The 25,797-nt window shown below is 45.5% G+C and overlaps 1 protein-coding gene across 1 annotated transcript; it reads right to left on the bottom strand.

Moving 5' to 3' along the window:
- Positions 1-173: 173 nt before the first annotated feature.
- LOC115133824 (cGMP-inhibited 3',5'-cyclic phosphodiesterase 3A-like) lies at positions 174-25,493 on the bottom strand. Its single transcript, XM_065021711.1, has 14 exons — positions 25,240-25,493; positions 17,835-17,992; positions 16,141-16,268; positions 15,618-15,852; positions 13,458-13,531; positions 13,138-13,322; positions 12,764-12,904; positions 10,396-10,507; positions 9,981-10,088; positions 8,371-8,582; positions 7,925-8,128; positions 7,471-7,632; positions 3,768-4,035; positions 174-3,280 (listed from the first exon to the last, which is right to left on the bottom strand). Exons 1-14 carry the CDS (start codon positions 25,459-25,461, stop codon positions 2,955-2,957), a joined length of 2,535 nt encoding a protein of 844 aa, XP_064877783.1. The 5' UTR covers positions 25,462-25,493; the 3' UTR covers positions 174-2,954.
- Positions 25,494-25,797: the final 304 nt, after the last annotated feature.

Below are 25,797 nucleotides of genomic sequence, written 5' to 3'. Positions count from 1 at the left end.
TTACTGGCTACAACAATCTGTTAAGGGTAGAATCTTCAAGGAGAACCAGACAGACAGAAAGACGGAGTGACAGACAGACATTTTAATTGGCTCCTCATTCAGAGTGACGTTTTCATAGAGACCATCAGTGAACAGAAAAGAGACATCTGACCAACCTCAGACCCCCCCCCCCCCCCCAAACGCTTCTCTTCCGCCCCTCTTCATCTCCCTTTCTCTCTCATCCCCTTCCTTCTCTTATACCATTCTCTCTTATCCACTTCTCTCTCTCACATCCTCTTCACTTCCCTCTCTCCTCTCCTGTTTCCTCTACCTTTCCCTCTCATCCTTCTGTCACCACCAATTTGTCTCTCTCTCTCTCTCTCTCTCTCTAGATATCAAATGGGGCTATGGACAGCCACGGGGAGCCCAGCACTGGTCCATGTGCTGACTGCAGCATGCTGCCTGGCTCAGGCTGGCTGGCTAGTCCACCAGGGCTGTGTCCCAAATCGCACCCTTTTCCCTATATACTGCACTACTTTGACCAGGGTCCATAGGACGATGGTCAAAAGTAGTGCACTATGTAGGTAATAGGGTGCCTTTCCGGACACACACCTGCTTAGGCCTGATCTGCCTGGTCATGTCATGGGAGCTGCCCTGGGCTAGGAGCGGGATGGATAGGGAGAGATGGGATAGCTGCAGGTAGATGTATCATGTGATAGCTACAATGGGGTAGCTACAGTTCAACCATGTTAGACCTATGGCTGAAATGTTGAAACTATCAGGAAGTTAATAAATACATAACTTCTTTGTGGGAGTCAGCAAACACACACTAAGCAGACATCTGTCTTTCATGGTATGGATATTTTTACTGCATTCTCTTTCTTCACACTTTTGTTTGCTTTGCATTCAGCCCCATGCGTGATTCACCATGTTCTATGGAGCAGCACAGTCTCTCTGTGGGTATGTGGAGTATATCTGTAACCGTGTTCTCTTGGTTGAACCTCTGGGCTCCTCCACATCTCCTTCAAGGGCCACTCAGCAATTAGCTTTCTTTGATCACTTGACTAGCCGAAAGATATTGGAGCCCAGGGCCTGTTATCATTTCAGCCTGATGGAGAAATAGATGATTTCCCAAGAGTTAAAAAATGCCTGGTTACGACTGTAAGCTTGGTTCTCTGAAGGAACTGAGTGAGACTGCTCACTCGATGGGGATTCGCTGAAGATACTGAAAGAGAATCTGTGTACTTTCGACATTGGCTCTCTCGACTGAACTTCCCGTCAGGGTATTAGGTAGTAGATCCCATTGTGAGAGAGCACAGAAACACAGGCTAGAGGTCAGTGTACCATCAAAAGAGTTTTACGAGAGAGAGAGTTCTACAAAATAGTTTATCAATGAAGACGGCTGTAGAGAACCTTTGAAAAAGGTGAATCTCTTTTTCAGTGTCATGGTCAGATTGACATCCACAGATGAATCCAACTATGAATGCTTCTTCTCCACCGAGGTGGTACATGACCTCATCTACTGGGTCAAGGCTATGAAGAGAGAAAAGAATCTGCACTTATAAAACATTGGAATACGTAACGGAGGCTTCCGAAATAAAAGAAAGATCTAACTCTATAAGAAACTGCGTGATTCCGATTCAAAGTGATTCCCTTTGTAGTGTGCAGACAATCAAAATACAAGGTACGTAAAATAAGAGAGGCAACAAAATAAAAAGTCCCCACGCCATGTTTAAAAAAAACACAAACGCCACTGAGAGTGAATATCTTACGGCCAGTGTGAAAAAAGAAAAAAAAAGAAAGTAAAACCCCAAACCAATAACACAAAGGAAAGAACAATCACTTGTGTTGGTTGAAGCAATAATGACAAAGGGCACAAGGACACTGTGATGAGGGGTCTGCGTCGGGTCCCATTGGGCAGACGTCAATTCAATACCAATTTCACCGTGGTTCAACGTAATTTCATTGAAACGAAGTAGAAACACCATTGATTCAACCAGTGTGTGCCCAGTGGGGTGTGTCAGTGTTCCTGGGTCCTGTGGAACTGCGTAGGAGCGAGAGGGGGGGGAAAAGAGCCTGAATGACCGACACAAAAGTGGAGAGATTGAAAGAAAGAAAGACAGAAAGAAAGAAAGAAAGAGAGAAAACATGGTCAAATTGGGAACAAGGAGAGAGATGAAGAATGTGAAGAAACACTGTGCTGTGGATTATTTTCCACGACTGAGTATAAAGCTTTTTTTCAGAGCTACAGCGTTCTATGTTAGACTTCCCATTCCCTCTTCCTGGGGTAGCTAGCAAATCTTCTGATGGGTTTGTGTGTGTGTGTGTGTGTGTGTGTGTGTGTTTGCCTCCATGCGTGTCTGTGAGCACACTCTGTATCAACACTGGCCCTCCTCTCCCTAGTCCTCAGTCCTCTCCTGAGAACCAACACAGAGCGGACACAGCTTTTTCCCGCACTTTCATCTCATTGTCCTCAGGAGCTAGTGTTTGTACTGTCTATTCAGTACAGTCCACTTTGTACACCCTGGTTCTGTGAGGGCGGTCAGGTGGATGCGGACCACTTGTATGGCCGGCTGTGTCTTGAGGCTGGCAGTGGGGTCAGTGTTCTGTGGGCCCGTATTGCGTTGCGGGCACCTCGTCAGGGAGAGGGATTCTGAAATGGAAACCTGATCCAATATGGTAGTAAAACAATAAATCCCACCTCATCCTCAGCTTCCGCTCCCTCCCTCCACCTTGTTTTCTTTAGGCACATGTTACTCCAAACTTCTACAGTGTTGTGTCTAAGTGATTTGCTGGCAACCAAATATCAGGGGCTGCGTCTCAAACAACACCCCAATCCCTGTATAGTGCACTATTTTTGGCCAGCTAGTGCACCACATGAGGAATAGGGTATAATTTCTGACATGAGTCAGAAAGTCTATTTGGGAGAGGGTATGAGTTTGGATAAACTGATCTTAGGGTCAACTATAATCCTCTCACTCCAACTCCTCCTCCCTTTTCTCTGCAATCTCCGATTGCTCGACCACTTCCTCTTCCTCTGCAAGCCCTGTCTCTTCCCCTTCTGTCTCCTCTACCTGGCCATCTATTGGCTCCTCCTTACTGGCTGGCTCATCCTCCTCCTCGTGGATGGCTGTGATTGGCTCGGCGGGGTTGCTGAGGCAGTTAGGCGCCTCTCTGTCCGGTGTGTCCCGGGTTTCCGAGGCGATGACTCTTGTCCACATTTCGTGGTTGTCCAGAAGGTGCTGAGTGATGGGACAGAACACTCGCCTCCTGCTCTTCTTAAGCTTCACCACGTGCTTCTCTGTAGGGGGGGGAAAAAATCCCTCAGAACAAAACCTACTACATCTCTATCCCCTTATACTGTACACGCAAACCCTTATCAATACAACCTCTAGACAGGGGTTACAAAGCAGGGTCTGATAACCTGGGAATACCAAATACACTTAAGGCAGACCAAGTAGCCTCGTGTATTTGAGGCTTCTGCATCTACTGCTAATTATAAACCGGGTCGTTTGGGTCCTGGATGCTTATTGGCTGACTTGGTTTATCTGTTTACTGTTCTATTAATGTTGGTAACCAGCTTAAAATAGCATTAAGGCACCGCATTGTTTGTGTAATATGGCCAATATACCTTATTGCTTAAATCCACCACATGCATTATCGATGGGCACTATATCAACAACTCAATACCTGGGCCATTTCAAGCTGAGCTTTGATTTCAACAGGTTTCTGTTAATGGAGTTCTTTCAACTCAAAGATGTTCAACATGAACGTCAACATGCTCTTACGGGAAGTCTCAGAGCTAGTCGACGCATCCTCCTCTGCTGTATCCTCCTCTTCCTCCTCTGTCTCTCGTTCCCCCACCTCCTCTCCCTCCGTCCTCCGTGCGTCGGCGGGGTCGACCCAGTTCCCCGGCATGAGGGCGGCAGAGTCGTAGGAGGAACAGAGCGGCCCCACGATGTGCGTGATGAAGGACTCCTGGAGCTTGGCGAGCTGAGGCGCAGAACGGTCCATGAAGGGGCTGATGGGAAGGCCCAGACTCGACTCCTCATCGCCCTGAGGAGTGGTGCATTATGGGTAAACATGACAGAATGTTAGAAATAAGCGTCGGAAAACCCACCTCTTCAAAAAGTATTTTGATCCATCCCACAGCACCCCCTCTCAACCCCCCCCCCCCCAAAAAAAGATTATAACCTTGATTTTATTAAACACTTGTACTTGTCTTTTCATACTAGCACAGACTTTTCTGATAGCTACTTTACTGGGAATAAATGTACTTACAATGACTGTGATATCTGGTTGTCTCACCTAGCTATCTTCAGATGAATGCAGTGCACTAAGTCGCTCTGGGTAAGCACTTCTGCTGAATGACTAATGTAAATATAATATGAATGACCTCTTTGCGTCACCATTTGGCACTGAGGAAAGTGAGTCAATCAATCAATCAATCAACCAGCCAATGACATGAGGGAAATTAGAGTCAAATGCAGGGAGTCACAGCTAAGGTACTAATACACAGAGAGAGAAAATGACCTTCAGAAATGATGTAAAAACTGCATTCAACTGCATTCTAACTGATGGTAGAAAACACATCAACATTTGTAACTCTCTCATTTTGTTCACCAGCCCGTCTCAGTCTCTAAACTGGTAAACCAACAGCGCGCAGAGCCTGTGGGATTAGCAACTGAATAATCAAAGCTTCAAACTGGGTCAAGAACATATACAGCAAAAGGCACACGTCTATCTAGCTCGAGGAAGCCTACACGTTCATCTATAGGTCCAGTATTGGCTGGCTGACAAGATCACGTATATATAGCAAAGTAATACATAGCCGGATACATATATATGTGTCTGTTGACGTCAGGGGCTTTATACACTCGAAGTGGACCGCAGCAGGCAAGGTCTCCTGTTGCCATAGTAACCAGCGGAGCTTTCGTCAGTCAGTGCAGTGGACTGAAATGAGTGTCTGAAGTGAAGAGGGGGAGAGAGAGAGGGAAAAAGAGAAAGATGCGCTACTCTAGAGGGGCGTATTGAACCATTAAAAAGTCTTCTAAAGACAGGTGTCAAGGAGAAGGTAAAGTTACAACTCAACCACTGATACAGGGTCAGATCTTTAAGTTGCTTTCACTGTGTTAATGGTCAGCGTCAGGATTGTGGGTATGCTCCTACTGACCATGTGTGTGTGTGTGTGTGTGTGTGTGTGTGTGTGTGTGTGTGTGTGTGTGTGTGTTATACCTGTGCATGCCTTGACGTATAGTGCAGTCAGTGCAGTTGAGTGCTCTGTGATCTGATGTGTTGCTGCATCTCCGTCTATGTGAATGAGGGCTGTCACTGATGACACAAGTAGGTCAGCAAAACTGCAGAACAACAACACTTCTCTCTCTCTCTCTCTCTCTCTCCCTATCTTTTCCTCTCTCTCTCCTCCCCGTCTTTCTCCCTCTCCCTTTCACTTCCCTGTCTTTGTGTCTTTCACCTCCCTCCCCCCTCTCTCTCTCTCTCTCTCTCTCTCTCTCCTCCCCGTCTTTCCCCCTCTCCCTTTCACTTCCCTGTCTTTGTGTCTTTCACCTCCCTCCCCCTTTATCTCTCTCTCTCTCTTCCTCCCTCCCTCTCCAAGGACACAAGCAGATCTGACATTTGAACGAGGGTTTGGGTTTTATCATTGAGTGAGCTCAGGCTTTGAAGAGACAGACAGACTGCGCTGTCAATCACAGTAGCACTGATGAGAACCTACACCCCTTTGGTGCTCCGATCACTGTAGAGTGACATGTTGTGCATTTTGTTTGTCAACACATCAACAACCTAATTGTCTCTCCGTCAATGCCAGGGTTCCCATTTTGAATAGATGATGCATTATGCAGTACATTGCCTACATACAAGGACGGTAATGTGTTACATCAACGTTAATGATGAAGACACAGAAGAACAAAAGTAGTTCAACATTTCACATTATTCCTCACAGTCAATGAATAAAACCTCTCATTTGAGTTCCCCCAACCAGTCCACGTCTTACATGGTCAACTAATCATCAAGCCACTCATTAGTTAAACGTGTTAGTTATGAAATACGTCAAATAAGTGGACTGACTTGGGGTACCCAAGGATAGATTTGGGAAACACGGGCATAGAATATTCCAGAACTGGTAGACCCAGTATGGCCACGACTCCACATCAGAGGACTTTGATTTGAATGGGAGTATCCATTGGTTCTATCTATTCTGATGGGAATCGTATTAACGCCCATTGTTTACGTTGCCCATGCATCGTCAATGGGCCACGTGGTGCATTCTGGGCAATTCTGGGACAAGAAGAGCACTCCTTCAAGGAGTGGATGGGAGTCAATTGGGCGCTAGTTCAAAAACCCAACATAAGCATGAATTACGTGAACAATAAGTACAACATTACAAATCTTTCCGAGATGTGAGATAATTTACTTTGTCCCTGCAATATCGTATAGCTTTGGAATCGTAACATTTCGTACTTTTGAGGAAAATAGGCAGGTTTGTCGACTCATACCCTGACCAAGAAGGGATTGCATGACGATTAGCTTAGCAACCACGCGACACAGCATGACAAGGTGAACGCGATTGGTCGACAGTCTGCCGGGTGGGGCGTTATATGCTCCTCCATTCATTGCCCAATACGATTCCTATCTCCTCCTTTCTCTAATATATCAGCCTACACGCTGATCGCTTTCTGACATCTTAGAGTCACTCTTCCTGATCAGCGGCGTGGTTGCTAGGCACTCGTCCATCTCTGACCAATGAGCAGCATTGCTACTGGAGAGTGGGCTGTTTCCAGGCACCTGTACCTCTTCACACTGAGCAGTACTGTGATGGACTCATGAAGTGGCCTGCCTTCTATTTTATTCCCAAGTGGAACACATTTCAATGTCATTTGATGGAGAAATATAATTGACCCTCTACAACCTCTCAAGTCTGTCATAGCTATTTATGCAGAAGGTAGTGTAATGACCATTTTATGATCAGGCAGTTTCATGGAGGGGGGGGGTGCACATGGGTGCACAAGAAAGACAGCAACAACAAGGCAGCTGTATACATGTCGTCCCCCACAAATGATGCAGCGCCCCCCTTGGACCAATCATTGTAATTATGCAAATGTCGGATCTGCATGGCAAGATGCATCATTCACCCAATTTCCCCTCTAGGGATCAATGACGTTTATTTAATTCAATTCAGGTCACCCTAGCGGTGGCTAATGCTAGCTAGCATGAGGACGAAAAGTGCAGTTTTCCAGGAAAACTAACAGTATCTCATGCTTCTCGATGGAGCAGTGTTGTGAGAGGTCAAATTTGGAGTACAGTGGCATATCCCATTCCTGCATTTGAGGTATGTTTTCTGATGCACATCTCGCGCCGGCTCCACGTTGTCTTACTGTAACCATGATTGCATTCTGACCCCAGTGCAGCTCAGTGTAAACAAGCGGAACGGTAGGGTCGGTATCTTCTGGCAAAACCTAGACCTAATAGATGTACCTGTTCATAGAACTCATTGACGATGCCCTCGGTCCACTGTAGATGCAAGTCCTTGTGTTTCAGTGGGCCGTTGATGTCCGCCAGTTTGATGCACATCTGACACACCAGCAACCGGTCGTTCTCATTGGACCAGTCGATGCCCGAGCAGCCGTCATCACCCACCTGGAGAGAAGCAAGGGTTAAATGAATCTCAAATGTCTTTCCTCGTGTCCTCACATCCTCTATCCCTACCTCCTTTCAACCTATCAGAGAGAAGCCAGGAGAGCGTAAGAGCAAACAAACCTCAGATCTTCTCCTACAGGCTTGTTACTGACATACTGTAAGTTGTCCATCGCCAGAGAAAATGACACAGCGCCTCAGTCCATTCAGCTGTAGATGCGATGGATGTACATCAAAGATGTACATCAAAGAGAAATGTATGGATTAGAAGCTCATGACCATCGGTTCTGTTTACCTTGGCGTTGAACTCTGCCAGGAAGTCAAAGTGTTTCTTGAGGTCGGTGGCGAGGATGGCCTCGATGACCAGGAAGCGGAAGCGTTTGAACTCCACATGCTCCAGGTTGCCAAGGAAGTTGTACTCTGGCCGGGACATGAACAGGTTCCAGGCCGACGCAGCGTGGTGGTTCTCTAACACCGAGCGGTCGTTATATAGCACGGCCTACAGGGGGAGACAGAGAGCAACGCGTCACTCATTAGTTATCATTGGTGCATCTCAGTGGTCCCTTTGTCTTCCTCCATTTATCTCTTCAGTGATCTGAGAAGAACACAAGATAAGAAAGTATTATTGGTGGACATCTACCGGGGACGTTGCTTTCACCTTTCCAGTTCCTTTAGTTAGATCCATCCATCCATCCATCCTCTCCCTCTTCTTCCTCCCTCCTTCCCTCTCTCCCTTCCTACCTGAGGAGCGCTAGTCGCCACGAGGAAGGCGTTGGTCCGTCCAGGGTGGTCGTAGTCGTGCATTGCTGCAGCCACATACAGAGCCATGAGCTCCAGGGATGGGATGAGGCCAGACAGACATCCATAACCCTCCTCCATCACCGCAGACATCTTAGAGACCAGGAACCCTGTATGGCCTATATGGCTGGGGGTGAGGAGCCCACTGTCAGAGTCTGGGGACACACACACACACACACACACACACACACACAGGGATAGAAGGGTCAGAGAGATAAATGAGGTGAGGGTTGACGGTCATTGTCGTAAACAAATCAGAAACCTTAGCACAAAACACTTGGGTCAACGGGTGTTGTGTGTGCGCGTTAGCGTGCTGATGTGTGGGCAAATGTGTATATGACATGAGCATCAGAAAGCAACAAGAATGACAGACAGCCAGCCACCCTGTCCCTCAGCCATCAGAGTAGGCCATCTGCCAGCCACCCTGTCCCTCAGCCATCAGAGTAGGCCATCTGCCAGCCACCCTGTCCCTCAGCCATCAGAGTAGGCCATCTGCCAGCCACCCTGTCCCTCAGCCATCAGAGTAGGCCATCTGCCAGCCACCCTGTCCCTCAGCCATCAGAGTAGGCCATCTGCCAGCCACCCTGTCCCTCAGCCATCAGAGTAGGCCATCTGCCAGCCACCCTGTCCCTCAGCCATCAGAGTAGGCCATCTGCCAGCCACCCTGTCCCTCAGCCATCAGAGTAGGCCATCTGCCAGCCACCCTGTCCCTCAGCCATCAGAGTAGGCCATCTGCCAGCCACCCTGTCCCTCAGCCATCAGAGTAGGCCATCTGCCAGCCACCCTGTCCCTCAGCCATCAGAGTAGGCCATCTGCCAGCCACCCTGTCCCTCAGCCATCAGAGTAGGCCATCTGCCAGCCACCCTGTCCCTCAGCCATCAGAGTAGGCCATCTGCCAGCCACCCTGTCCCTCAGCCATCAGAGTAGGCCATCTGCCAGCCACCCTGTCCCTCAGCCATCAGAGTAGGCCATCTGCCAGCCACCCTGTCCCTCAGCCATCAGAGTAGGCCATCTGCCAGCCACCCTGTCCCTCAGCCATCAGAGTAGGCCATCTGCCAGCCCAGTCAGACAGATTTTGTGAAGAACAAACAGATCAAGATCAGCGTGTTGACATTGGCGTCTGTTGTGTTCCTCTGGAAGAGATAGGCTTCTATGGAAACAGCTCTGCATAGAGAGCGAGAGGTAAAAGAACTGTCGATGACTATGAACTAACGGTCATCTGATCTCACTGGAAACATTGTTCTGGGAACTTCCACAGCCTCCGGTCTGCAAACTGTGAGGCTGATTGATGTAATTATGCCATTTCACATAAGCTACTGACGTGGTTGCTGTGTATGAATTAATATACAGCAGCTAATTGAGCCCCAGAAGGATGCCATCAGCAACAAGCATACAACAGTAGGCTTATAGACATAGGATATTAGCCTCCGTCAGAACACAAAGGAACGGAGAGTGGAGGAAAGGAGTGTGCGCGCGCGCACGCGCGTGTGTGGTTGTTTGTGTCCGTGCATCTGTGTGTGCTTGTATTTGCATATGCGCGTGTGTGTCCTCACCAGAGTCGGAGCTGTGGTCTGTGAGGAGGTTGGGCAAGCCTGGCACGGCCTGGGTGGTGAGGTACCACACGGCATGGAGCACGTCAGTGGCATGGATCCTGTTGTGGTCTGCATGGGGAGGGAGAGGAGATGCCAACTGTAGTACGAACTTAGTCCACTGGATGATAATGATGCCTCACAAACCATACAGAGACAGGTGGAGGTAGAGGGAACAGAACTAGTGCTGTGATTGCATTGAGAAAGCCAACCACTCCCTCTTGTGGATAGAATAGGCAGTGCTACCACCACAGCTGCACGGAGTTTGGATTACGGTAGCTTCAATCAAATGTTTTTGATATTCTCGAGTACTTGATGTAACTGTGTGTGTATTTTCAAAGCATATTCACATCGAGGATTAATGGTAACGTTTGCTCACATGGGATGTCCCTGTATCCGTTCTCCAGAGCATGGAAATAGTTCATGAACTCCTTGACAGGAATCTTGAACGTCTCAAACAGTCCCGTGTCCTCAAACAGGCGGTAGGAAACCTGGAACACACATAGAGCAGCCTTATCCCATCCACCTAGTTAGCCTCTTCACACCTGAAGCTGTGAACCTGCTCATGGGTCTTTCCCCGAAATTAGTCCCCTTTGTGTCCCTTTGATATTTTAAGTAGAAATCGTGCACCAATATTGAATTAAAAGCCCGTTATATTAAATGAAGTGCACTTTAATATAGACCAAGTGAAACATTCAATACATCTGATTGGTTTATATGATTAACGACTTTCTGAAGAATTCTGCATTTTGACATGTCCCTCTGTGTATAACCGTGTGAGAACTTTGGGTCGACAAGGGAGGGGTGGGTGGAGAACGTTATATAAAGCCATATAGGTCCACTAATACAGGACTCGTAAAGGCCCAGTGCACAACCCCGGCACCCTTACTCCCTGCGGCTATGCCTCTGTGCACCGTCTGTGACTTCTAGCAAGATTTGAACTCACTTAATCCCAAAATGTTCACCATCATCGTAAAACCGTGGTAACTTTGGCGCGTCGATAAAGTCATTTCTCAAGCTTATTATTTATTTCATGTGATTAAAGGTCAACCCTGCTAAGTGAACCCGAATTCTCGTTTTAATGTGGTGAAACTAATTCCTTTTAAATATTTGTTTCAAAAGAAAAATGTAACATTTAATAATCAAATCATAGCGTAAAAACAGTGAGCTGGTCCTACTCTTTCTGGCCATTTCTGGTGTTTTGTGGTAGGAAACTGAGTGGGTCGAGCGTAACACGTCAACTCTGTTACCCACAGATAGACAGACAGGCTAGACGTGTTTTAAAGTAACTTTCCAGTGAAAAATCACTTTTAAGTGTATAATCTGTTCCCTCATAACCAATTCATGTTGTTGACTCATCCTATGCTCGTATTTGTGGCCAAAGCATAAATTGGAGAAGAAAAACACATCGTCAACCCTGTTATGGTCAACCCTGTTACGGTCAACCCTGTTACTTTATTTGGCACTTAATAGGCACTGTTATTATCTATGCATAGTCACTTAAATAACTCTACCTACATGTACATATTACCTCAATTACTTTGACACCGGTGCCCCCGCACATTGGCTCTATCCGGTATCCGGTATATAGCCACATTATTGTTATTTACTGCTGCTCTTTAATTATTTACCTCTTATCTCTTACTTTTCTTTTAGGTATTTTATTAAAACTGCATTGTTGGTTAAGGGCTTGTAAGTAAGCCTTTCACTGTAAGGTCTACACCTGCTGCATTCGGCGCATGTGACAAATAAAATTTGATTTGATATTATAGTCATTTTTTATGAACTTCTTGAGATGAGAACATGTTTTTTATTAAGTTGAACATGTGCTATTCATGACAGAATGTTACAATTAGGTGAAATAGAAAGTTGTTTTTCACCAAGATACACTTCCGAAATGGAACTCATTTCGTGGCGGTCTTGGTGTACAGTACACTGCAAATCCAATTACTTGTAACTCCTGTTTCAACCAGTAGATGGCAGTGTAATCCCACCCATATCTCACAGTGCTTTATTCACAGGCATCCTTCGATGGCCAAATCGGTGAGCGGATTCCTCTGTCTATCAAATCCCCTAAATTTTGGAATAGCTGTTCCTGTCAGGTAAGAGGGGCAGACACCATTGAGGCTTTTACATCACGTTTAAAACCCTACCTTTCTAGCTTGGCCTTTAATCAGTGACTGTTTAAACATCATATGTGTTTTATGCTCTTTTTATTCATACTTTTTACTGCTTCCTGTTTGCTTGAACTATTTTTCATTGCATTGTCGTAATGTATTTTCTTAATTGTGTTGCGATTTTAAATGCATTTTAAATACACTTTGGTTTAAAGTCTGAGCCATTCTCTCTTGATTCACGATAGACTGTTTCCACCACAGTATTCTGACTTGTTTACCTATCCTTACCTGGATGGGTCTGGGTTTTTCTCAATTGGCTCTACAGTAGCTAACCTTACCTGGCTGAGGATGCAGCCTAATCTCCACCCGGTTAAAAACTATCCTCACCTAGCTAAGTCTCACCTGTTCTCACCTGACTAAGGCTGTATCTATCCTTACCTGGCTGAGGATGCAGCCAGACTGTCAGTGTGTCTTCTCCGCCAGGTTGAAGATGTGCTGTTCTCACCTGTACTCACTGGTTCTCACCTGGCTGAGGCCTGTTCTCACCTGACTGAGGCCTGTTCTCACCTGGCTGAGGCCTGTTCTCACCTGCCTGAGGCCTGTTCTCACCTGCCTGAGGCCTGTCCTCACCTGGCTGAGGATGCATCCTGAGCGGCCGTGTGTTTTCTCCACCAGGTTGAAGATGGGGAAGTTCCAGCGGTTGAGTTGAGTCATCAGAGGATCCAGCTCTGACATCACCAGAGGCTCTGGGTCCAGGATAGGCTGTGTGTCCTAGAGGTCAGGGGTCAGGATCAAGGGTAATTTCAAGTAGCTATGGGTAATAGTATGTTACAAGTAGGGTAGTGCACTTTATAGGGAAATAGCATGTTATTTGGTATTTGCTCTTCGAATCAAATAAATAATTTCATAATGTGTTGATTTATTGATATTGCAGCCATGAAATGTTTAGCATATTTGTAGACCCATTTTCATTCCACTCAATGCATTTCTATAGAGGAACCTACCTCTAGAGGTGGCATTAGGGGTTGCAGGACGATTCCCTCAGGCTGATACGACCTGCATCCGTCCTGGGTGTCCGAGGGCTTCTTGGCCCCCTCCACGTCCTCCTCGTTCTGTGCAAAGTCACTGCTGTCACTGTGGTTGGTCTCGTAGGTGCTCTCACAGTCTGACGACGCCACTCCCGGGTCATCTTATAGGACAGAACAGATCAGGGGTCAGGGGTTAAGTCAGGTGGTTGGCACGCTCACGACGTGGCAAAGAGAAATGTAACACTAAGAGAGAAGTCATATATGGAGAAGTAGATAAGTGTCCTTTTACTATTTACCAGGGTGGGGTATTCTGTCCCCTTTGTCCATAGACCCCTCCCCATGGCTCAGCCTGCTGTACGGTCTGCCACAGCTGAGAGAGGGACAAAGGACAGAAAAACAAAGGATATTCAAAACATGTAAACAACTACGATATGAAAAAAGGCTCTACATTTATATCTAATGGGAGAGGAGAAAAGAGAACAAGAGGATAAGCGAAGAGTTAACCACATCAGTAGCGTTAGAGGAAACAAGGCCAGATAAAAGGCCAACGAGTCCAGGTCAGTGATCACTTCTCACATCATCAGACCAGCTGTTCTAGCTGAACCAGGATCAACGACATTCTTCCTCTCAACGCAGTCAGAGCCAAGGGTGTATATTTGTATTTATTAAGGATCCCCATTTGCGGCTGCCAAGGCAGCAGTAGTCCAGGTGTGACAAAACTAGGGCCTGTAGAACCTGCCTTGTTGATAGTATTGTTAAGAAGGCAGAGTGCTTTATTATGGACAGACTTCTCCCCATCTTAGCTACTGTTGCATTAACATGTTTTGTCAATTACAGTTTACATTCCAGGGTTACTCCAAGCAGTTTAGTCACCTACATTTGCTCAATTTCCACATTTTTCATTACAAGATTTAGTTAAAGTTTAGGGTTTAGTGAATGATTTAACCCAAATACAATGCTTTTAATTTTTGAAATATTTAGGATTTATTTCTTGCCACCATTCTGAAACTGACTGCAGCTCTTTGTTAAGTGTTGCAGTAATTTTACTCCCCATAGTAGCTGATGTGTATAGTGTTAAGTCATATGCATACATAGACTTTGCCCAAAGCCAGTGGCATGACATTAGTAAAGATTGAAAAAGGTAAGGGGCCCAGACAGCTGCCCTGGGGAATTCCTGATTCAACCTGGATTATGTTGGAGAGGCTGTCATTAAAGAACACCCTCTGTCTTCTGTTAGACATCTATAACGTCAAAAGCCACTCTGAGGTCTAACAAAACAGCTCCCACAATCTTTTTATCATCAAGTTCTCTGTTTGTTTCCGTTTGGTTCCTAGTGAATACACAGCAGTACTCCCTTCCCATGTCAACAACACAGCCCTGGCCTCCATTACTTACTTTATCGTTTCCTTAATGTCCACCATCTCAACACTTATAACCCTCCCACATCCAGCCATTCATTATTGTATTTATGTATTTCTTCTGTGGTGGACTTTTCTTCCTTAGATCACTCATCTTAATAACTGAACATCTTGTCGTCGCCATAAAGACAACCTATACTCCTTATCCACGTCCTCTTGTCTTAGAACATTGCAGCGGGACCTTCTCTGTGATTCTCTTGCGTGAGTCCATATGCCTCAGAGAAAGTCTCTTTCTATCTATTTCTCTCTCCTTTGACTGTCTCATCTCTCTCTCTGGTGTGAGTCCATGTGCCTTGCTCCCCCTCTCTTTCTTTGACTCTCTGACCCTCTCTTTCTTTGACTCTCACCCTCTCTTTCTTTGACCCTCTCCCCTCCCTCTCTCTCTTTGACTCTCTCCCCCTCCCTCGCTCTCTCTCTCTTTGACTCTCTCTCTTTCTTTGACTGTCTCATCTCTCTCTCTGGCGTGAGTCCATGTGCCTCATAGGAAGTCTCTTCATCTCTCTCTTTGACTCTCTCCCCTCTCTCTCTCCCCTTGACCCTCTCTTTCTTTGACACTCACCCCTCCCTCCCTCCCTCTCTCTCTCTCTCTCTCTCTCTCTCTTTGACTCTCTCCCCTTCCCTCGCTTTGACTCTCTCCCCCTCCCTCGCTCTCTCTCTTTGACTGTCTCACTCATCTCTCTCTGGCGTGAGTCCATGTGCCTCAGAGGATGTCTCTCTCGAGACATGACTGGTTACTCATCTCTCACCCTTTGTAATACACATGCACACGGAACAGAAACACACACAGGACGATGAAGCAGCATGAAGCCGTTAAACAACGTCTCTTCTCCGATTCAGCGAGGCTGAGCTTAAAGCTACATGCACGACTTCCTCAGTCTCTGCTTCAGTGTCTTCTAGACAGCGCTGCCAATGATCAGTGAAGTAACGGGCAAGAATGCGACATTCAAGCTTTTCTCTGTGTGTATGTTCTGTACCTCTTTGTGACAGCAGAAAGGGCAGTATCTGTTTTGTGTATATCTGTAAGTACGTGTCTGCTACCTGATGCAGAGAGATGGTGGCCCCCAGTGCGGTGTGGTGGAGCTAGGTGCACTGATGCTGTGTGTTAATGCTCTGTGTGGGGCCTGGGGGCCCACAGGCCTCTCTCCCTGGCTGTCCACAGGGTCCGGTAGGTCCACAGAGCAGGACTTGGTGGTGGGGCTGGAGACAGGGGTCCCCTGGACCGGAGGGGAGTGGCAGGGAGAGGCCAGAGGAGATATATTGGAGGGGGGGTAACCTGGAGAGAGAACAGGGTTATTAGGAGGGAAGACGCGTTCAACGAAATGGAACAAATCAGATCACGATTTTAAACAAAGACAAAATAGAAATTGCACATACTGCCCACACACATGCACCGACACAGGCACACACTGAATGGACAGAGAATGGATTGACCCGTCTCTTGTATCTCTTACATGGCCCCATAACATTAGAATCATTCTAAATGACCCGTTCTCTTCTGATGGACTAAAAATATCACTCTCTGTTTGTCACGCAAAGTGTCTACACACACACACTCACACACCTGGTCTGGTCATGCGTCTGTTGTAGAGGTGGTTGGAGGTGGCTGAAGCGGAGTAGGAGGCAGACATGGAGCGACTCTTCGAGATGGTGAGCATTACAGAGCTGTTCCACGACTCACTGTTCACCATGCTGGAAAACACACGGCATATCAACACCTCAGTAAGTCACAATACTCTAACAGACAGGATGCCACAACCACAGTCTGTCTGCACTGTCTGTTGAATGCTGTTATGGTGAACCGTGTTGCTTTTCGCAATTCAACAGAGCATCTATTCAACTTCCATTGTCCCTGAAGAGTGGCAGATCAGACACGACCATCACACCATCACCTCCACAACATGAACCCTCCACTCTTAGAAAATAAAGTTGCTATCTAGAACCTAAAAGGGTTCTTCCACTGTCCCCATAGGAGAACCCTTTGAACAACCCTTTTGTGTTCCACGTAGAACCATTTCCACAGAGGGTTCTACATTGAACCCAAACGGGTTCTACCTGGAACCAAGAAGGGTTCTCCTATGGGGACAGCCGAAGAACCCTTTTGGAACCCTTTTTCCTGAGAGTGTACTGGGTGGTGACCCCAGCAGTATTTGAATCCTGCTCTGACATACAGGATAAAAACCTCCCTGGGACATTTATTGTAGAATGTTTTTGTCTCCAGGAAGCCGCCAAAGAGCCAGACTGTAGTCTGCAGATACCGATCAGACTTCAGGATGAATTGTTACACTCTGACCTTCAACCAATATCTCAAACAGAGGAACAATTTAGATGATAAATAATAGCAGCAAAAGGGATGTTGTTTTGGCCCGAACAACACAGATTAGTCCCCGGAGAGTACAGCCAGTTCTGAGCCTGACACAGAGTGGAAATGGAATGAATCACAAAACTGGTGTGCATTATCATCTGTATGTCTCAAACAATCCTATCATCTCAGGTTAGGTGGTTTATTCTGCATATTTCTTACCCATATCCAAACCTTTAGGATCTACAAAGTGCTATGAGGTAGGGGTTAGAGAGTATAGAGGGTAGGAGGTAGAGGACTAGGGTCAGTTTAGGAGTGGGCGACAGACTGCTGGATGCTAAAAACGCAGCCTCTGTACAGATGAAGGCCAGCTGCCTTGGAGGAGCACTCCACAGGACTGGAGCCACAAACAGTCTCCTTCAAAGACAGGCATACACATAGACCATCCTACGTTCTCCAGTTCAAACTCCCACATGACCCGTCCATCATTCACCACTTAAGAAAATATATCAGTGTTGCACGTGCATTATAGGTCTAATATTTCACTATTGTGACGGGCCGTAAAGGAGGAGGGTTTACAGCTGGGGAGGGCCTTGTGCTGGCCTCAGGATGACCCCTACGGGAAGTTACTCGAGCAGCAGGAAGCAAGTCGGACGTCTGGATGTGGAGAGAAATAAAGACGAACAGAGAGAGAGAGAGAGAGAGAAAGGGAGTCTATCGAGGAGGAGAGGGGCTGCTACCTGCATGGCGGTTGACTAAGAGTGAGCTAGGGAGAAAAAGAGGGAAAGACGAAGGAAATGTGTGAGAGAGAGAGGGAGAGAGATGGCGAGAGGGAGAGAGATGGCGAGAGAGAGATGGAGAGAGATGGCGAGAGAGAGATGGAGAGAGGGAGAGAGATGGCGAGAGGGAGAGAGAGAGATGGAGAGAAAAGGTTAGTAGAGGATAGTGCATGATACCTGCATGGTGGACTGTCGTGGAGGGGTTTGATGCTGGCAGAGCGGTCTCTGCGTACAGGTCCTGGTTCTATGGTGGGAAGACCTGTAGCTGAGGTGGTGGTGGTCCATGTAGAGGAGATCCTTCTCAGCAGGCCTGGAGGCAGGCTCCGTCGCAGACGCTACAACACACACAACGTTGTGGGTTCGGTCCAGCTCTCTGAACAGCTAATCAAATCAAATGGTATTGGTCATATACACACATTTAGCAGATGTATTTCGCTACACCCGCAATAACATCTGCTTGTAAACATTTGATTCTCTACTCTGCACCGACAACATCCTGGACGGGAGACCAGAGGTCAACCACTACAGTAAAGACATTATGAAAGGACAAGAACATTTGAGGTAGGCAGATGATGGTTTTCCGGTTGATAAGGGAAAGTGACAGATGGAAGACCTGGAGGAATGTCCTCAGAATCATTTGGTCGGAAAAGTGTTACTTTTTAACCACCGTAAAAATGTGGCAAAACAAATCTGTGCCACAGGTCAAATCTTATTATCAGTTCAAGTAACATAACATAACACATGCTTGAGAGATGAGTTTGAATGAATTTGATTTTGTGATGATACAAAGCATACTGTATAGTATAGTATTAACTTAATCTTAATGAAACTAATTTGATCCATAATTTGGTAGATATGTTTTAAAGTAGTGGATAAAAGCACCATTGTTCATTGACTAAAGAGAGAGAGAACAGAACCAGAGAAAAGCCTTGCTGACAGGAACATTAATATTTCACTCTTTCCTGGGCTTGTGTGTGTGTGTGTGTGTGTGTGTCTGTGTGTGTGTGTGTGTGTCCCAGCATATTAATCCATCTGAAACACACACACTCTGTGCACACCTTTATTTAGTCTCACCTCTGCACTAAGTGCCTGCATGCATTTTGAAGTGCTGGCCTTGTAAAACATTAAAAGCTTTCTGTAAGAATGTCTGTCAATGTTCACTACATTACAGGGTCTTTCCAGCATGGGGAGGTGAAGTGGGGATGTATGTGTGTGGACGAGGTTGAGAGGAGTGTGCGCGTGTGTGTGTGTGTGTATTTATGCATGCATGTACAGTTGAAGTCATAAGTTTAAATACACTTATGTTGGAGTCATTAAAACTCATTTTTCAACCACTCCACAAATGTCTTGTTTTTTGGCAAGTCAGTTAGGTAATCTACTTTCTGCATAACACGAGTAATTTTTCCAACAATTGTTTACAGACAGATTATTTCACTTATAATTCACTGTATCACTATTCCAGTGGGTCAGAAGTTTACATACACTAAGTTTACTGTGCATTTAAACAGCTTGGAAAATTCCAGAAAATGATGTCATGGCTTTAGAAGCATTCTGATAGGCTAATTGACATAATTTGAGTCAATTGGTGGTGTACCTGTGGATGTATTTCAAGGTCTACCTTCAAACTCAGTGCCTCTTTGCTTGACATCATTGGAAAAACAAAATAAATCAGCCAAGACTTCAGAAAAAAAAAAAGTCTGGCTCATCCTTGGGAGCAATTTCCAAATGCCTGAAGGTACCATGTTCATCTGTACAAACAATAGTACGCAAGTATAAACACCATGGGACCACGCAGCCATCATACGGCTCAGGAAGGAGACTCGCTCTGTCTCCTAGAGATTAATGTACTTTGGTGCGAAAAGTGCAAATCAATCCCAGAACAACAGCAAAGGACCTTGTGAAGATGCTGGAGGAAACAGGTACAAAGTATCTATATCCACAGTAAAACCAGTCCTATATCGACATATCCTGAAAGGCCGCTCAGCAAGGAAGAAGCCACAGCTCCAAAACCGCCATAAAAAAAGCCAGACTACGGTTTGCAACTGCACATGGGGACAAAGTTTGTACTTTTTGGAGAAATGTCCTCTGGTCTGATGAAACAAAAATAGAACTGTTAGGCCATAATGATCATTGTTATGTTTGGCGGGAAAAGGGGGAGGCTTGCAAGCCGAAGAACACCATCCCAACCATGAAGCACAGGGGTGGCAGCATCATGTTGTGGGGGTGCTTTGCTGCAGGAGGGACTGGTGCACTTCACAAAATAGATGGTATCATGAGAAGGACATTATGTGGATATATTGCAGCAACATCTCAAGACATCAGTTAAAGCTTGGTCGCTAATCAAATCAAATCAAATCACATTTATTTATATAGCCCTTCGTACATCAGCTGATATCTCAAAGTGCTGTACAGAAACCCAGCCTAAAACCCTAAACAGCAAGCAATGCAGGTGTAGAAGCACAGTGGCTAGGAAAAACTCCCTAGAAAGGCCAAAACCTAGGAATAAACCTAGAGAGGAACCAGGCTATGTGGGGTGGCCAGTCCTCTTCTAATGGTTCTTCCAAATGGACAATGACCCCAAGAATACTTCCAAAGTTGTCGCAAAATGGCTTAAGGACAACAAAGTCAAGGTATTGGGGTGGCCATCACAAAGCCCTGACCTCAATCCTATAGAAAATGTGTGGGCAGAACTGAAAACGCGTGTGCGAGCAAGGAGGCCTACAAACGTGACTCATTTACACCAGCTCTGTCAGTTAGCGATGGGCCAAAATTCACACAATTTATTGTGGGAAGCTTGTGGAAGGCTACCCGGAACATTTGACCCAAGTTAAACAATTTAAAGGCAATGCTACCAAATACTAATTGAGTGTATGTAAACTTCTGACCCACTGGGAATGTGATGAAAGAAATAAAAGCTGAAATAAATCCTTCTCTCCTATTATTCTGACATTTCACATTCTTAAAATAATGTGGTGATCCGAACTGACCTAAAGGGAATTTTTATTTGGATTAAATGTCAGGAATTGTGAAAAACTATACAGTTGAAGTCGTAAGTTTACATACACCTTAGCCAAATACATTTAAACTCCGTTTTAAATCAGTTCTTCACGGCTGGGATGGTGTTCTTTGGCTTGCAAGCCTCCCCTTTTTCCTCCAAACATAACAATGGTCACTGGAATTGTGATACAGTGAATTATAAGTGATATAATCTGTCTGTGAACAATTGTTGGAAAAAATAATTTGTGTCGTGCACAAAGTAGATGTCCTAACTGACTTGCCAAAACTATAGTTTGTTAACAAGAAATTTGTGGAGTGGTTGAAAAACGAGTTTTAATGACTCCAACCTACGGGTATGTAAACTTCCGACTTCAACTGTATGTATGTATGTATGTGTGTGTGTGTGTGTGTGTGTGTGTGCCTCCCAGCATATTAATCCATCTGAAACACTTGTCACCCTACTCTTTTTAAAGCCTCTGTCTCAGGACCATGGATTAGTATTTCCATCGGTTATAACATGAGTACAGTCATTGTCGTCCGTATGACATTTATATGACCTGATGGTGAGATGGACACAGTGTGATTGGCTCACAGACTCAGAGGCTTGGAGCAGGATTCAAATGGTTGCAGAGGTCCAGATGTCTGATGCTATCGAGGTGAGCCATGTCTCTTCCAGTTACTCACAAAGACAGTCTGTGTCACAGCCAAGGGGGAGGGGTCAAGTCTCGTCCTATCAGGGTCAGGCCCACTTCCTCATATCAGCCCTGGTTTGTGTCTAATGGGCTCTAAACATTACCTCATTGAATCTATTCTGAAATCTATCTGGGTCTAAAAGCATGTCAATACTACTTTGCTATGCATAAGGTTCTAGTAAATTAAACTATATTGAACAAAAATATAAACGCACAGTACAACAGTTTCAACTATTTTACTGAGGTACAGTTCATATTCGGAAATCAGTAAATTGAAATCAATTCATTAGGCCATAATCTATGGTTGTCACATAAGTGGGCAGAGGCACAGCCATGGGTGGGCCTGGGAGGGCATAGGCCCATCCCCTTGGAAGCCAGGTCCACCCACTAGGGAGCCAGGCCCAGCCAATCAGAATGATTTTTCCCCACAAAAGGGCATTATTACAGACAGAACTACTGCATCAGCTGCACGAGTGGCTGGTCTCAGATGATCCCGCAGGTGAATCCGGATGTAGAGGTCCTGGGCTGGCGTGGTTGTGAGGTCAGTTGGAGGTACTGCCAAATTCTCTAAAACAATGTTGGAAGCGGCTTATGGTAGAGAAATTAACATTACACTCTCTGGCAACAGCTCTGGTGGACATTCCTGTAGTCAGCATGCCAATTGCATACTCCCTCAAAACTTGAGACATCTGTGGCATTGTATTGTGAGACAAAACTGCACATTTTAGAGTGGCCTTTTATTGTCCCCAGCACAAAGTGCAACCAACACTTTATATGTTGCGTTTATATTTTTGTTCAGTATATTTAATACAATTCATCCATTTCAGGTGAAATGTTCCATATTATTTCATTGTGATATACACCTGGGATGCAGTTTTTCACTACAGTCTAATACAAAACATTGGTTTGGCTGCATTTGTCAGAGGAAAAGGTTTTGGGGAGAATTCAAGCTTAAATAACTTCTCTAATCTAACACCATTATCATCAGAGGTACACAGTGTGAGCAAAGCAGCTTTTCCTCTGGACTGCATTTAGCAAGTCTCTCTCTGTCCCAGGCCCTTAGACTGAGTTAAACACCCCCCCCACCCCCACCCCCCCTCCAATATTCCGGAGTAGCACATCTCTCCTCTGGAATTTCAGAAAGTGTTTTGTCTAGCAGACCGAGCTTCACGACGTCGAGACGGCTTTTATACAAGAAACAGAGATGGAACTGCACAACCAGACATCCCCTAAAACAAACCAGTTTTCTGATCCGAGGGGAGAAGGAAGGAAGTAAAGGGGCAATGTGGACTGGGTAGCAGATGTAAGGGCCTCACCTCCTCACTACGACCTTCTCTAAATTGTGTTTTGATTACTTTAAACCATCAGAGAGAGTAAGAGAGAGGGGGGCGGGGGGGGGGACACTTATGTTGGACGGACACTGTTTTATTCAGATAGACTGTGTTGACACAGCTGTGGAGAATCCCAGATAAAACAGCAGCAGCTCAGGAACCAGATGCTCTCAGTGGTGTTTGTCTGTACTCAGACAGAATGTCACCTTTAATTCACAGAGTGAGTGGAGACCAGAAATGTGGTCAACAGTCTAGCTAGGAGAGTAGAGCGCTACAGTATCAGATACAGTAGATGGTGAGATGAGACAGAGGGGTTAAGGGGTAGTGGGGTCTAGACTGCTAAACACAGGTGTGGGTAGCAGTTATAGGGAGTAGGGTAAGGGTTTGGGGACCGATACACATGATATAACGACCTATTTGTCTGTAAAGACCTGGCTGTTATGATATAATGACCCCAGAGATGTAATTTAATGGGTACACAGTAGAGCGATTAATTAGGGCCGATTTCAAGTTTTCGCAATAATCGATAATCGGCCTTTTTGGACACCGATTATGGCCGATTACATTGCAATCGGCGAGGAAACGGCGTGGCAGGCTGACCACCTGTTACGCGAGTGCAGCATCAAAAGGACCTTGTGGCTGCAAGTAGTCAAGTTAAGTTACTAGCTAGCATTAAACTTATTTCATTAAAAAATCTATCAATCTTCACAATCACTAGTTAACTACACATGGTTGATGATATTACTAGGTTAACTAGCTTGTCCTGTGTTGCATATAACAAATGCGGTGCCTGTTAATTTATCATCAAATCACAGCCTACTTCAACTTCGCCAAACGGGTGATGATTTAACAAAAGCGCATTTGCGAAAATAGTACCATCGTTGCACAAATGTACCTAACCATAAACATCAATTCCTTTCTTAGAATCAATACACAGAAGTATTTTTTGTTTTTTAAATCTGCATATTTAGTTAAAATACATTCATGTCAGCAGGCATTATTAACTAGGGAAATTGTGTCACTTCTCTTGCGTTCAATGCAAGCAGAGCCCCGGTATATGCAACAGTTTGGACCGCCTAATTTGCCAGGATTTTACATAATTCTGACATAACATTGAAGGTTGTGCAATATAACAGAAATATTTAGACATAGGGTTACCACCCGTTTGATAAAATACAGTTCCGTATTTCACTGAAAGAATAAACATTTTGTTTTTTCGAAATGATAGTTTCCAGATTTGACCATATTAATGACCAAAGGCTTGTATTTCTGTGTTTATTATGTTATTATTAAGTCTATGATTTGATGTTTGATAGAGCAGTCTGACTGACCGGTGGTATGTAGCTGGTATGCTTCCAGCACAGCGATGTTTATGACTTCAAGCCTATCAACTCCCGAGATTAGGCTGGCAATACTAAAGTACCTATAAGAACATCCAATAGTTAAAGGTAAATTAAATACAAACGGTATAGAGAGAAATAGTTCTATAATAACTACAACCTAAAACTTCTTAACTGGGAATATTGAAAACTCATGTTAAAAGGAACCACCAGCTTTCATATGTTCTCATGTTCTGAGCAAGGAACTTAAACATTTATTTAACTTGGCACATACTGCGCTTTTACTTTCTTCTCCAACACTGTGTTTTTGCATTATTTAAACCAAATTGAACATGTTTCATTATTTATTTGAGACTAAATAGATTTTATTTATGTATTATATTAAGTTAAAATAAAAGTGTTCATTGTTCATTCAGTATTGTTGTAATTGTCAGTATTACAAATATATGCATAAATATCGGCCGAGTAATCGGGATCGGCTTTTTTTGGTCCTCCAATAACCGGTATCGGCGTTGAAAAATCCTAATCGGTCCACCTCTAATACACAGCATACACTGTGCATTATAACTATGTTCATAGTTGACTAGCCACAATGACTAGTGCAATGCTTGGGTGTCTATGAGCCATGCCACGAGCCCAATGTTTTTCCCTGACCTGAAAACGTCACCTGACAAGGAAAAACTGGGCCCTACATAACCCTAACTACATCAGTGGAATCCATAAAGAGTTCAATGAGGCTGTTTAAGCTTCTCTGGGTATCCTGCATAGCATCACACGCTTTATTTAGTCTCACCTCTGCACTAAGTGCCTGCATGCATTTTGAAGTGCTGGCCTTGTAAAACATTAAAAGCTTTCTGTGGGAATGTCTGTCAATGCTCACTACATTATAGGGTCTGTCCAGCATGGGGAGGTGAAATGGAGATGTATGTGTGTGGACGAGGTTGAGAGGAGTGAGTGTGTGTGTGTGTGTGTGTGGGGGTGTGTGTGTGTGAGTGTGAGTGTGAGAGAGAGAGAGAGAGAGAGAGAGAGAGAGAGAGAGAGAGAGAGAGAGAGAGAGAAGTGCTAACTAACAGAAAATATTAACATTCAAGGCGTTCTCATTGAAAATGTAGTTAATTCAAATCGGCAGAATAGAGATTTTTCATGCACGCACAAAACCTGTGTATATATGTGTGTATGCGTACATACGTACACGTGTCTATAAAAGTACAGTAGCCTTTACCTTTGGGATGGCCAGTTTCTCTCTCTCTGGCCAGTCCTCGGAGTCGGAGCAGGTGTGTGTGTCGCTGAGTGCCTGCAGAGGGTTGATTCGCGGCCGGTGCAGCGGCTGCAAACTGATCTGGGTACTGAGCAGGTTACTGACAGCCCGCAGGGAACTGCAGGTGTTGGGGGGCAGAGAGGGGTCTGCCAGCAGGTCTGAGATCAATCCATGGGCTTCCCCCATCACCGCTATGTCCACCACCACACCGGTACCCGACGACTTGAGGAAGAGAGAAGGAGAGAGGGAGAGAGGGAGGTGGGGGGGTGGAGAGAGAGAGGGGGGGAAGGAGAAGGGACAAGAAGCAAGGGAGTGTAGGGGAGAGAAAGATGGTGAAAGAGAGTCATTTGGCGCATCTCCTGTTCAGGAAAGCTGACGTGGTGCAAAGGTGACGCTATCACTATGCTAGGCAGACGTCACCGCATGCTGACGCACACCGATTCTGCCTCTGCCCTGCTAGGTACTGTACCTGTGTGTGTGGGGTGGGGGGGATTGCAGAGGAGGAGAGACAGAGAGGGCCAA

The sequence above is a fragment of the Oncorhynchus nerka genome, linkage group LG8 (genome assembly GCF_034236695.1).
Source record: "Oncorhynchus nerka isolate Pitt River linkage group LG8, Oner_Uvic_2.0, whole genome shotgun sequence".
Lineage (NCBI taxonomy): Eukaryota > Metazoa > Chordata > Actinopteri > Salmoniformes > Salmonidae > Oncorhynchus > Oncorhynchus nerka.
Note: the sequence above shows the minus strand (reverse complement) of the source record. Positions and strands in the feature narration are given on the sequence as shown.

Coding starts and splice junctions, on each gene's coding strand:
- LOC115133824 (XM_065021711.1), bottom strand. CDS start 25,461: ATGGGGGAAGCCCATGGATTGATCTCAGACCTGCTGGCAGACCCCTCT. Junction 16,269..17,834: donor CACGACAGTCCACCATGCAG/GTATCATGCACT, acceptor TGTGTTTTCCAG/CATGGTGAACAGTGAGTCGT. Junction 13,532..15,617: donor CCACCATCTCTCTGCATCAG/GTAGCAGACACG, acceptor TCCCTCTCTCAG/CTGTGGCAGACCGTACAGCA.